This window comes from Protomyctophum parallelum (assembly GCF_964188405.1).
Source record: "Protomyctophum parallelum genome assembly, chromosome: 8".
Lineage (NCBI taxonomy): Eukaryota > Metazoa > Chordata > Actinopteri > Myctophiformes > Myctophidae > Protomyctophum > Protomyctophum parallelum.
The window spans coordinates 42,264,769-42,275,989 of record NC_139703.1 but is presented as its reverse complement, the minus strand read 5'-3'; the positions used below and the strand labels follow the sequence as shown (position 1 = coordinate 42,275,989).

Sequence of the window (11,221 nt, the reverse complement as noted above, 5' to 3'; positions counted from 1 at the left end):
TTTCACAGTGAGTTTAGTTGAGCACTCCACTCTACCCAGAGAGTTGGTTGCAGTCACAGAGTATTCCCCGTTGTCCTTGGGCCCAACTCTCAGTATCACCAAGGAGCATACTCCACAGGTGTTTGTGATGTAGTAGTTGGTGTTGGTATTGAGACTGATGTTATTTCGGTACCAGGTGACACTGGGCCTGGGGTTTCCTGTCACAGCACAAGACATGTAGCACTCATAGGTCTCGGGGCTGGTGTGCATTTTCAGCGGGACGGAGAATGATGGAGGTGCGTCAAAGCTACAGTCCTTGGGGAAGGCTATAGTTAGGGAGAATTTTTCTGTGGGGATTGAAAAAAAAAAGAACATTTTAATAGTACTGTATTTGATGATTCTCATCAAATCCCCCAAATCATCTCGCATAAACGCACGCACGCACGCACACGCACACGCACAGTCGCACACATGCACCCCAAATAAAACACTATTTAAACATGCCTTTCTTCTGCTCCACTTCCCAGACCGCTGACTCTGATGGTTCGGAGACCCCCATGTCATTCTTCGCGTACACACGGAAGAAATACTGCCTTCCCGGCATGATATTGACGACAGTGTACTTGTTGTTGAAGAGGCGGTCTGCCACAGTTTGCCAAGTGCGTTTAACGGAGTCACGCTTGGTGATGATGTAGTGCAGTCTGTCGTCCCGCTTCTCATCTGGAGAGGGGGTCCATGAGACCGTCACTGTTCCTGGGACATTCTCCTCCAGATCCACTGGGCCCGGAGGCTTGGGATCATCTATGGACAGGTAAGAGACCTCCATTCTTAGGTATATTTCAGCACATTTCAGTTATGGAGGTTCATACTGAGAACAGGGGAATCCACATGCTGGCTGTTGCATCGTACAAGGTTTACATTGATAAAGTCTTACTCCTGCATTGTACAATGAACCCACATTCCACATAGATGGTTATAGCATACTGTAGCTCTTTCAACCCAGTGCTTAAGATCCAGTACTGCTTTACCTGTGACTCTTAGCTCAGTGCTGAAGGTCTCCTGGCCAACAAGGTTTTTAACGATGATTGTGTAGACCCCAGAGTCTGAGCGCTCCGCCGCTGGGATGAGGAGCTGTGAATTTATATCTGAGTTGCTGACTGTCACACGCTTTGACACAGGCACGCCCTCCTTTAGCCATGTGATTTTTGGTACTGGAGAGGCCTGCAATCAAAGAGTCAGATGTGTGTTTACTTTTGTGTTTCCCGCTAATTACCTCATGAATAAATATACGTACGTACGTACATACGTACATAGCCTATATAAAGTATTATCTGCAACATTAGATAGATACAGTGTAGTATATTCACGGATTTGCATTATATGCCCATGCACATCTGCACACATTGCCTATGCTGGGATTCAGAGAGGTGTGAATTTGGGCTTTTAGATTGGACATGCCAATGAATACTGTAACATGAATAGGCATTGTGACATAATATAACTTTCTGAAGGATGGTTTCACTGCACCTCAAAGTTGATGTTGACTCGTGCTGAGTTCTCAGCCCTCACAATCATGATGCTCTTCATTTTCGGGTCAGTGAATCTGGGTCTCACTGTAACAAGTTGGAGAATATTTTAGCAGACAATAACGATAATAGTTACTTGTTGGTAAAAACATTTATTGTTGTTTTTGTCTCGACTCACCTGGAGGAGGCATTGCAATAATGTAGTTGTCCAGTTCTTGCGGTTCACTGTTTCCACCCTCATTTGTGGCAATCACGCGTACCCAGTACATGGCCATAGACTTCAGGCCCATGATAGTATAAGAGGTCACGATGATGGGATTAGAGTTGCAACTGCCCCACTCGGGGTCCTCTGCTGGTCTTAGCTCCACAAAGTAGCCCTTGGCTTCATCCTGGACCCCTTCTTCTTCAATGGGCTTAGTCCATCCCAGTGACAAGGTGGTGTAGCTGGAGTCTGTCACCTTCAGGTCGATAACTTTACCAGGAGGCTCTATAGGAGGGAAAACAAAGTGTGAAAATTCTGGATTGACCTTAATATCCAGTAATGAAAAATGTACAGCAGGGCTGGGCAATATACAGTACTGTATCAATATTTATTGATATCATGACATGAGAGTAGATATCGTCTGGGATTTTTGATATTGTAATGTCGTGATTCAGCAATTGGTGTTCTTTTCCTGGTTTTAATAACTTAAGCCCTATTTTACAAATTCAAATATTTTCGAAAATTTCTGAAGATAGAAGAAAATAGCCAATCTACAAACTCACAATGAGTATCATCAAAATACAATATTATCATCACAATATAGCTGTCGAGGTATTAGGATTTTTTTATTTGTAAATGTTTGCCCATCCCTAATGTACAGTAAGGGTGTTCGACTTAGAACTTACTCTTTGGATCTCTTGCAAATACAAATTCTGAGGGTGAACTGTACTCTCCAGCACCAGAGATGTTGATAGCTGCAACGCGGAACTCATACTCTAGCCCTTCAACGACATCCTTCACACCACATTTCCTCTCTGTTGGCATTACAAAGGGATACAACAGCATGAGAGAGTGTGTGTGTGTGTGTGTGTGTGTGTGTGTGTGTGTGTGTGTGTGTGTGTGTGTGTGTGTGTGAGTGTGCGTGCGTGCGTGCGTGCGTGCGTGCGTGCGTGCGTGCGTGCATAATATGACATGGTATATAGTATTCATATATTTAGTTTGCTGCAAATGAATAGTCACACCTTTAACGGGCTCATCGGGTGGGTGTACTAGACCCCACACATTACTGCCGTTCTTGCGTTTCTCTAAGTTGTATCCCAGGATGTTGGTTCCTCCAGTATTGGAGGGAGCAGACCAACTAAGGTTGATGCAGTCTTTGAATGCATCAACAACTTTTGGTGGTGACGGAGCTCCGGGGTATGCTAAAAGATCATAAAACAGACAAAATCCTTTTTAAGGCCCATACTTTGCAGTTCTGCACCAGACTAGTTGATTCTGAACCATTAGAAATTATTTTCATATATTTTTTAACTTTTTTAAATTTAATTTTCAAAAATGGGTTGTAATGAAATGTTCCTTGAGTGCTTGAAAGAGGTCTCACCCTTTGTGCCAGCTTGCAGGTCATCTGTCTCCATCATTTCACTGATGCCTTGCTCTTGTTCAGCTCTGATATAGTAGCAGTACTTTCTGCCATGATCCACATCAGTGTCCTTGTATTTAGGCTCTGGACCGATCTTTCCCAGTTTCTTCTTGCTGTTTCGGCCAATCTGCTGGCGCTCCAGAATGTAGTCGCTGATCGGTAAACCACCATCATCTCTGGGAGGCCTCCATGCGAAATGGATGCAGTTTGAAGTGGCTTCAATGATATCTGCAGGGCCTTGTGGTGGTGTTGGTCTATCTGTTATCAAACAGAAAGCAACCAGCATGCTAGTATGCGACGCAGATGCAAGAATACAAGAAACATTATTTATCTCTGAAAGTGTAAAAATATACCTGTAATGGTCAACTTCTACAACACTTCTACAAACCCAGGCTATGTTTTGCACAAGTAATTTCACTTACCCAATACAACTAGCTGCGTGAGGGCCTCGATAGTCCCACATTCATTCTTTATCTTTATTTTGATTTCTCCTGAGGCTTTGCGTTGACACTTGGTGAGCAGAAGTCGGCTGTGTGTCTCCGACTTCTCAATCTTAATGTGGGTGTCTTCAACCTGCTCCTCGCCCTCATTATACCATTGGATCTTCATTGGCTCCCGGCCGACAAATTTCAGCTCGAAGGTAGCACTTTGGTTAAGTTTGATTATGACAGGCTTGGAGAATTCAGCCAGGTCATCAGGGCTGATTCTGGGTGGATCTGGAAGAGAACACATAATTTCTCCTAAATCAGTCGTTCTCAACCTTTTTTGGATCAGGACCCACTTCACTTGATAATCTCGACAGTGCCTATGGCCCACCCATCTGACCATTTGACAGAATAGGACACGTTAGCGGTTAGCCTACTGCTGCTGTGTTAAGTGGTCAGATGGGTGGTCCACGTGCATTTTCAGAGGATGTTTATGTTAATGATGGTATCACAATGAAAACAATTTTTTCAAGGTTTTAAAGATTTTGTTTTATATTAATGTTATGTGTCTTGCCTTAATGTTTTGCCAAGTATTTGGGGTCCCACTTGCAATATCTTCATGGCCCACCAGTGGGTCCGTGGCTCACATGTTGTGAATGATGAATCACTGATCTAAATTAATACAAAAATGGTCGCCCCAAAATACACTCGCCCCAGTCAAATCCGGCTACGAACGGTCAGACCCGGAAATCTGGCGAGCTCAGAATGGTCGGATCCACCAGGTATTTCTGGTTACCAGAACCTACTCGGCCATGTTTGTGAGGATTTACGATTGTGCCCCTAACGGAAGGGGCAGAATCTTACAAATTCTGTAAACCGAACAGCTTCGGGGCTGAAGCGGACATCACTACAATACATACAGTACAGTGTCCAATGCGAGAGTTGCGCTCAAGCGGGGCTAATGGTCCGCCGCTGGGGGCAAGCAGTCCGCTCAAAACACTAGGGGTGAGCGTGTATTGAGCCAAGGCTTCCGGTTACCATCTTAACGATTTGATATAGTGAATGACCCAAGGTCATGACTCATGACCCAAGGTCAGCCTTGACTGCAGTACCTTCAATAGTCACCATGGCTTCTGTTTTACGTCCATCAGCTTCAAATCTATACTTTCCAGAATCCTCTTCTTTGCAGTTTTTGATGAGCAGTTTGTGAAAGGCCCCATCTTTTATTATACAGATATCATCTGTTGCTGTTATCTGAGATATGGACAAGCACGCAGACGCACGCAGACACACACACACACACACACACACACACACACACACACACACACACACACACACACACACACACACACACACACACACCCTCACACACACACACACACACACACACACACACACACACACACACACACACACACACACACACACACACACACACACACACACACACACACACACACACACACACACACACACACACACACACACACACACACACACATTGGTTTAAATGTTAAAATTCATGTTTTGAGGTCATTAGCTTGATGCAGGCAACACTTGTGTGGCCCACTTCTTACATCTTCCCCATCTTTGGACCAGATTCCATCACAGTCCTCACTGCTCAGCCTGCAGACAAGTTCTGCATCAGTACCAATATTCGCAGTGGTGTCAGATAGGCCACTAGTGATGTAGACACCTGGATCTGAAGGTTAAGGAGCATTGTTGTTAGTCAGTGAATCGGAATATCTGACTGAATTTTGTGCAGCAACAGAATTCTGTGCTTTGTCATATCTTACCAATGACTGTATCTGGAACCAGTGGGCCTGCTCGCACTCTCTTTTTCTTCTCAATTGGGGCCTCTCCGTCCGCAGATTCCTCAGCCCCCGCTTCATCCCCCTCTGATTCAGCCTCAGACTCTGGCACCTCGGGTGCCACCTCAGATCCATCTTCTGTCTTCTCCACCTTCGCTGCTTTGGCTTTCTTTTTTTTCTCTGGGGCAGGTTCAGCTGGGGCTGCACCGTTGGCTGCAGCTGCAGCTGCTGCAGCTGCTGCTGCTGCAGCTGCTGCTGCTGCAGCTGCTGCCCTGGCTTCTGCCTCTGCGAGGGCCCTGGCCTCCATCTCTGCCCTGGCCCTCACAACTGCCTCGTCTCTCTCCTTTTGTATCTTGGCATTCTGCTCCTGTGCAATCTTGAGTAGGTCTTCCCCACCACCGCCTGCCCGAGTTGTTTTGCGTTCTTTCTTCTTCCCACGCATGTTTGGATCAGGATCAGCTATTCAGAAAACAGCCAGTAATCCGACTTTATTTTAGCATACAGTGAAAAAACCTTTTATGCATGGAACATTTTATACAGTACATTAATGTAATAGTGATGATTTTAACCAACTATGCCCTATGTACTTTGTGGTATGATGAATATTGAAACTTGCTAATAGATTGTTACTATTGTTTTGCATTTGGAACATTTTGGAATAAAACATGATTTTCTTTTTGTATGCTTTCTTATGACATGCCCATAGGGCAGGTTGAAAGTTGTTAAAATTAGCAACTTTAGTATCTATGATATCGGGTGGAAACGTTGTCTGTCCAAAATCGTTCTTAGTTTTATACGCATGTGGATCTGTTAATTTCACTACTTTTGTGCAACACTAGATTAAGTAGGGCAATAATTTATGAAAATAAATGTCAGCAACGATATATTGACATGCCTTGCTGTCCGTAGTATGAAGTTCTGATTTCTTTATCAACTCACCTATTATAAGCCAGTTACTGCAAGAATTGGAGCCTGCTGTGGCTGTGTAGATTCCACCGTCCAGCTTACTACAGTCCTTGATTACCAAGCTGTGTATCAGCAGGTCATCTGTCACCTCGATGTCATATTTCTCCCCTTGCACCAGTGGATCTTTGTTGCCCTTTGTTGTCCATACAAGCTTTGTCATGGGGTTGGAGAGTACGCATTGGAAGACAGCATCCTCTCTCTCCTCCGCCTTAACCTCTTGAATCTTGACCAGGAAATCTATATTGGGAACTGAATGAAGGAAATCACATTTCTGTTTATTATATGTTATGTACTAGTCCTCATTTTGTGATCAGTAGCACTAACAGTAGTCAAGTGTTCTGTCTTACTATACACAATTCCAAAGTTTGGAAAAATATCATTGCAATGTTACAGATCAAAGGATTGCCGTCTGTTATAATGTATTTATATTTTATTTATTCAAATAGGCTACTCATAGAAAAGAAAAGAACATTATTTAGAAAATCTGAATCATTTGGACATTGATTGATTATTGATTGGGAATAAAAATCTTCTCGGTCTTGGCCTTGACATGGTCTCGTTTTAGGTGGTCTTGAATAAAGTACTAACATTTGACAGTTTAGTCCACCAAAGCAACAAAATAAACAAATTAATTGGTGCGTCTTACTTTTAAATTCGGTGGAGAAGATCTTAACGCCATCCACCTCAATTTGGTACAATCCGGCATCCTCCGCACTGATACCATTGATGCTGAAAACAAACTTCTTTCCTATTTGCTTCAGGCCATGTTTCACCTCTGTATCATCCAAATCAAGAGGAACCATCACACCGTTCTGTTAAGAAATTCAAAAGTGAGTTTGTGTGTGTGTGTGTGTGTGTGTGTGTGTGTGTGTGTGTGTGCATGTGTGTGTGCATAATCAATACATTTATTGTGTTAGTGATTTGATTTTTTATCCATCCCCACCTTGTACATGAAGACTTTGCTGGTAGGGTCTTTCAGGGACATTTCAAGTTCAAACTCTGCTGCACCGCTAGGTTTCAGTTCAATCGGCTTTAGATTACATAATCTTTCCACAACCTGAAATTGATCAGACATTTGAACTCAGCATAAATAATAATAATAATAATCAAATAGTTTAGAGTATTGTAAAGTACACTGTTGATGTGGTTGATGCAGACCTTGGATTGCTCCTCCTCTCTTTCTTGTTTCCTTTCATTTAGCTTTTTCAGCATCCCACGGAAATCTGTTACTCCATACTCGACACAGATTGACTCATAATCTTTTTTGTCTGCACTCATCAGGAGTTCCCAAAACTCTTCACCAATTTCTTTTTTTTGTTCTTCTTTCTGGTCCATGTCAACCCTTAAAAAATTATGTATGATGTACTCAGTCATGAGTAACTGTAACATTAATGGATGCTTTTACTGAATTAATAATAATATTATAGTATTAAAAAAAAAAGTAGCTCACTTATTTTTTAAATTCTTCAGGTAGTCCTCAGGGTTCCCCTTTTTGTCTGTTTACATGGAACAGATATTGTTGTCAGAAATGTCTTTCAGTGAGTGATTCAAATGGTTTTGTTAGCTAAATAAAAATGCCATACCTGCTCTTGATTGCTGCATGGCCTTGCTCTTTTTGAAGCCAACTAAAATGAGACAATTAAACATGAAGTAGAGCCTATAGTATAGTGCAAGGTATAATTCAGCAGTTTCTTATTATGCAGTGGATTAAAGCAGAATACCTTCAATGACATTGAGAGCGGCAGTGACAACAGCCTTTCCATACTCATTTCTGGCGAAGCACTTGTAGGTGTCAACTTGGTCCCCGGATACATCTGGCATCTATGTTAATGATATTTATTTTAGAAGGCCAACGAAAGGATTAATGCTATCATTCTGCTTTATGTATTGCTGTACCAATTTTGTGAAAATTCTGTTTTTCATTTATGCAAAATGATGGTCTCACCTGGAGCTGGTGTTCACCGGAATTCTCGTCATGTGAAACTATGTACCTCAATGGATCATCAAGAGTTCCGTCATTTCTCACCCAAGTCACCGTTGGTGTTGGATCTCCGGTGACTATTGCTTTGAAAATAGCCAGTTTTCCTAACAGAAATTAAATAAAAGTGATCACTAGTGCTAAATGTTTAACTTAGACATGGTTATAAGAACATTCAATAGTCAATAGTTCTTAATGGTTGTGTGTTCACCGGTGGTGTCTAAGCCTTACCTTCTTGAATAGTCAGGGCGATGGGTTTACGGGTGAAATCTGGGAGGCACTTTCCTTCAGGTACTTCTTCCACATATTGGGTAATCATAACACCAGGAACCTTTGACTTTTTTCTGATTTTCACTGTTATGACATATGAAAAAAAATATGTAATTTCCAGACTTTTCTGACTAACTGATGTTATTCATACTTGTTTAGAGTTTTGTAATAGCGATTAATATTCCTTACTTACCCTGCCCTGGAGCAGTGGGCTCCTCATTCTTTGTTTTGCGAAACTTAAACATCTCGGCTTAGATGACGGCTCCTCTGCTGATGAAAGAATATCATGAGAAACTTTTCAAAATTACACAACAGAACACATAAAGGCTCATTTATACTGCCCTACAAAGCCAGAGTGCGTTAACCATGGGGAAAAAGGCCGATATTGGGGTTTAAAGTTTTTCAACTGGAAAAGATATATCAGCAAATAAGTGATTTACACTCATTTTAAATATGTTCTCGAGGTAATTGTTTATCCCTCTTAATCACAAAGGCTAATCCGTGTCCAAAAACGTAGTTACTGCACTTTGGCTTTGTAGGGCAGTAGTTGCTCTCAACATTCTGCCATTCTTGATTTCTGGCCAAAATCAAGAACACTTGACCACTATTAGTAACGAGAAACCCCATCTGTGTGACATTTCCATAAATCCATTTCCGGATGGCCTGAATCAGCAATGGGTGTCATATCAGCAATGGGTGTCATATCAGCAATGGGTGTCATATCAGCAATGGGTGTCATATCAGCAATGCGGGTGTCATATCAGCAATGCGGGTGTCATACAGTATCAGCAATGCGGGTGTTACTTTTCCACTGCTTTACCCGTTCGGTTTAGTTGAGATGTCTACCTTGGGAATGTGAGGTTGACACAGTCAACTTTGGTTAGTGGTGAGATATTTATTATGAGTAGCTATTGTATAGTATTAGTGTTGAACATTTTCTTAAGCCTGATTATCTGTTCTTATAAGAACGGAACGGAAATGTTCAACTAATAATAAAGTATTATTTATTTTACTTAATATAGTTTTATATAATTTAAAAGTAATTTTAATTAACTAATTAAGTATAATAAATAATACTCAAATATTGTTGTTGTAATTATTACTTGAAATGCCACGTGGCTTCAAAGTGACATCATAGATTTGACAAAGGAATGCAGCTCTGCACTAAAAAAACAGTGGGAGCCAGGAGCCCATGTTGTTAACAGTCAACGGTGCCCACAAATGGTGTCGGATTGGAATACACTCCCTGACCTAGAAATTCAAGCTTGACAGTCTGTTCAATTCCTGTGATCACAGAATACTTAGCATTCCCTAACTAGGTTCCTTCAAGTGACCAGCCTAATTTTGCATGCAATAGGTCACATGACTCATAAAACTATCTATCATGAACCAGGAAGTGACGTAATGGCTGCTGTAATGGTGCCGATGCGGTGCCGACTGGAACTGATCTATTTCTAAACTAATTGCTCAGATTTGTATTTAGCCCTTCACTATGAGAAAGCAGGTGATTTTTAAACCCACCATTGTTCAGTATACAATGTAAAATATACATATGTACATATAAATGTCATAACCACCATATACAAAATATTGTGGTAGCATAAAAGAAAAATAAATTGTATGGTCCTATACTAACAGGGAAGTGTCACTGACAGTTACAAACCACATAACCTGAATCAAGTTTTTAAACAAAAACAAGACAAGCCATGGCATGGTCATTGGTCACCCCTCCAGAACATAATGGACGTGGCAGTGCACCCACACATGCACACACATTCCTAATAATAAATAAACTGAACAACCCAGCTGTGTCTAGCATGCTCAGATTCAGGTTTAAACTCATTCAATCTGGAATAGCTTGGAATGGCAGCACTATTTTTAATAAATCAAGTACTTAAGCGTAATTCTATGCTATTTATATATAGATGTAAAATCCCCAGCAACTGAGTACAGAGAATGATTTATGAACCTGTGTCAGGTTTATGTCCAACGGCTCCGACGTCCGAGCTCTGTCTAGTGACACATATGGTGTCCTTCTCTGTTTGCAGTGTGTGAGCCCCCACCATCACCTTCAAGTTATTACCATTTACATACGTATTTGTCAGAATGAATATAGGATTGGTGAAGGTAGTGAGACCTCATCTACTTTAGGTTGGGCTTTGGTTCCAATTGTCCCTTGATCTTAACTGATTATTGTTTGGGTTAAACTACTTTGTAAGGCTGAACATAATTTGAATTTTGATTAACATACAGACTTTTTCTTTTAGGACTGCATTTTGCTACTCTACCCTACATAATTATTAGAATAAAATTCTTGTATTATCTTAGATTTCTCATCAAATAATAATTGCAGGAAAATAATTGACACAGATTACTTGCAAGAGTCTTGCCTACATCATGACACAGATGCTGCTCGTATTTAATTCAACATTGACTAAAATAACAGCAACAATTCACTTCTTGCTCAATATCAAGTGATTGTACTTACCCCTTTCGTAGGAAATATTTCTTCTCTGCTTCTCCCAGCCAAGTTGCAGCTGATACTTGAGTGTTTTTGAGATGCTCAGTGCATGTGTTCTTTGCCTGTGGCTCCCGCCTCCCTGCAGTGATATAGGTTTACTGCCATGCACATAGGTTCTTG

The 11,221-nt window shown here is 41.4% G+C and overlaps 1 protein-coding gene across 2 annotated transcripts in view; it reads right to left on the bottom strand.

The window, feature by feature from the left end:
* The window catches only part of igfn1.3 (immunoglobulin like and fibronectin type III domain containing 1, tandem duplicate 3), a 12,796-nt gene extending 1,590 nt beyond the window's left edge, over positions 1–11,206 (bottom strand). The window contains exons 1-23 of one of the 2 annotated variants that reach the window (XM_083770511.1): positions 11,069–11,206; positions 8,774–8,847; positions 8,542–8,664; positions 8,278–8,417; positions 8,054–8,153; positions 7,916–7,957; positions 7,783–7,828; positions 7,491–7,674; positions 7,276–7,389; positions 6,979–7,144; positions 6,306–6,581; positions 5,352–5,825; positions 5,133–5,257; positions 4,665–4,806; positions 3,550–3,843; positions 3,089–3,385; positions 2,730–2,909; positions 2,394–2,522; positions 1,684–1,992; positions 1,507–1,592; positions 1,008–1,200; positions 484–780; positions 1–326 (exon numbers count right to left, since the gene is read on the bottom strand). The exon at positions 1–326 is cut by the window's left edge and continues 1 nt beyond it. In XM_083770511.1, the coding sequence (XP_083626637.1) occupies positions 1–326; positions 484–780; positions 1,008–1,200; positions 1,507–1,592; positions 1,684–1,992; positions 2,394–2,522; positions 2,730–2,909; positions 3,089–3,385; positions 3,550–3,843; positions 4,665–4,806; positions 5,133–5,257; positions 5,352–5,825; positions 6,306–6,581; positions 6,979–7,144; positions 7,276–7,389; positions 7,491–7,674; positions 7,783–7,828; positions 7,916–7,957; positions 8,054–8,153; positions 8,278–8,417; positions 8,542–8,664; positions 8,774–8,825 (4,095 nt within the window). In that variant the 5' untranslated portion in view covers positions 8,826–8,847; positions 11,069–11,206. Of the gene's footprint in view, positions 327–483; positions 781–1,007; positions 1,201–1,506; positions 1,593–1,683; positions 1,993–2,393; positions 2,523–2,729; positions 2,910–3,088; positions 3,386–3,549; positions 3,844–4,664; positions 4,807–5,132; positions 5,258–5,351; positions 5,826–6,305; positions 6,582–6,978; positions 7,145–7,275; positions 7,390–7,490; positions 7,675–7,782; positions 7,829–7,915; positions 7,958–8,053; positions 8,154–8,277; positions 8,418–8,541; positions 8,665–8,773; positions 8,851–11,068 lie in introns of both variants that reach the window. The other variant, XM_083770512.1, reaches the window with a different exon arrangement.
* Positions 11,207–11,221: the final 15 nt, after the last annotated feature.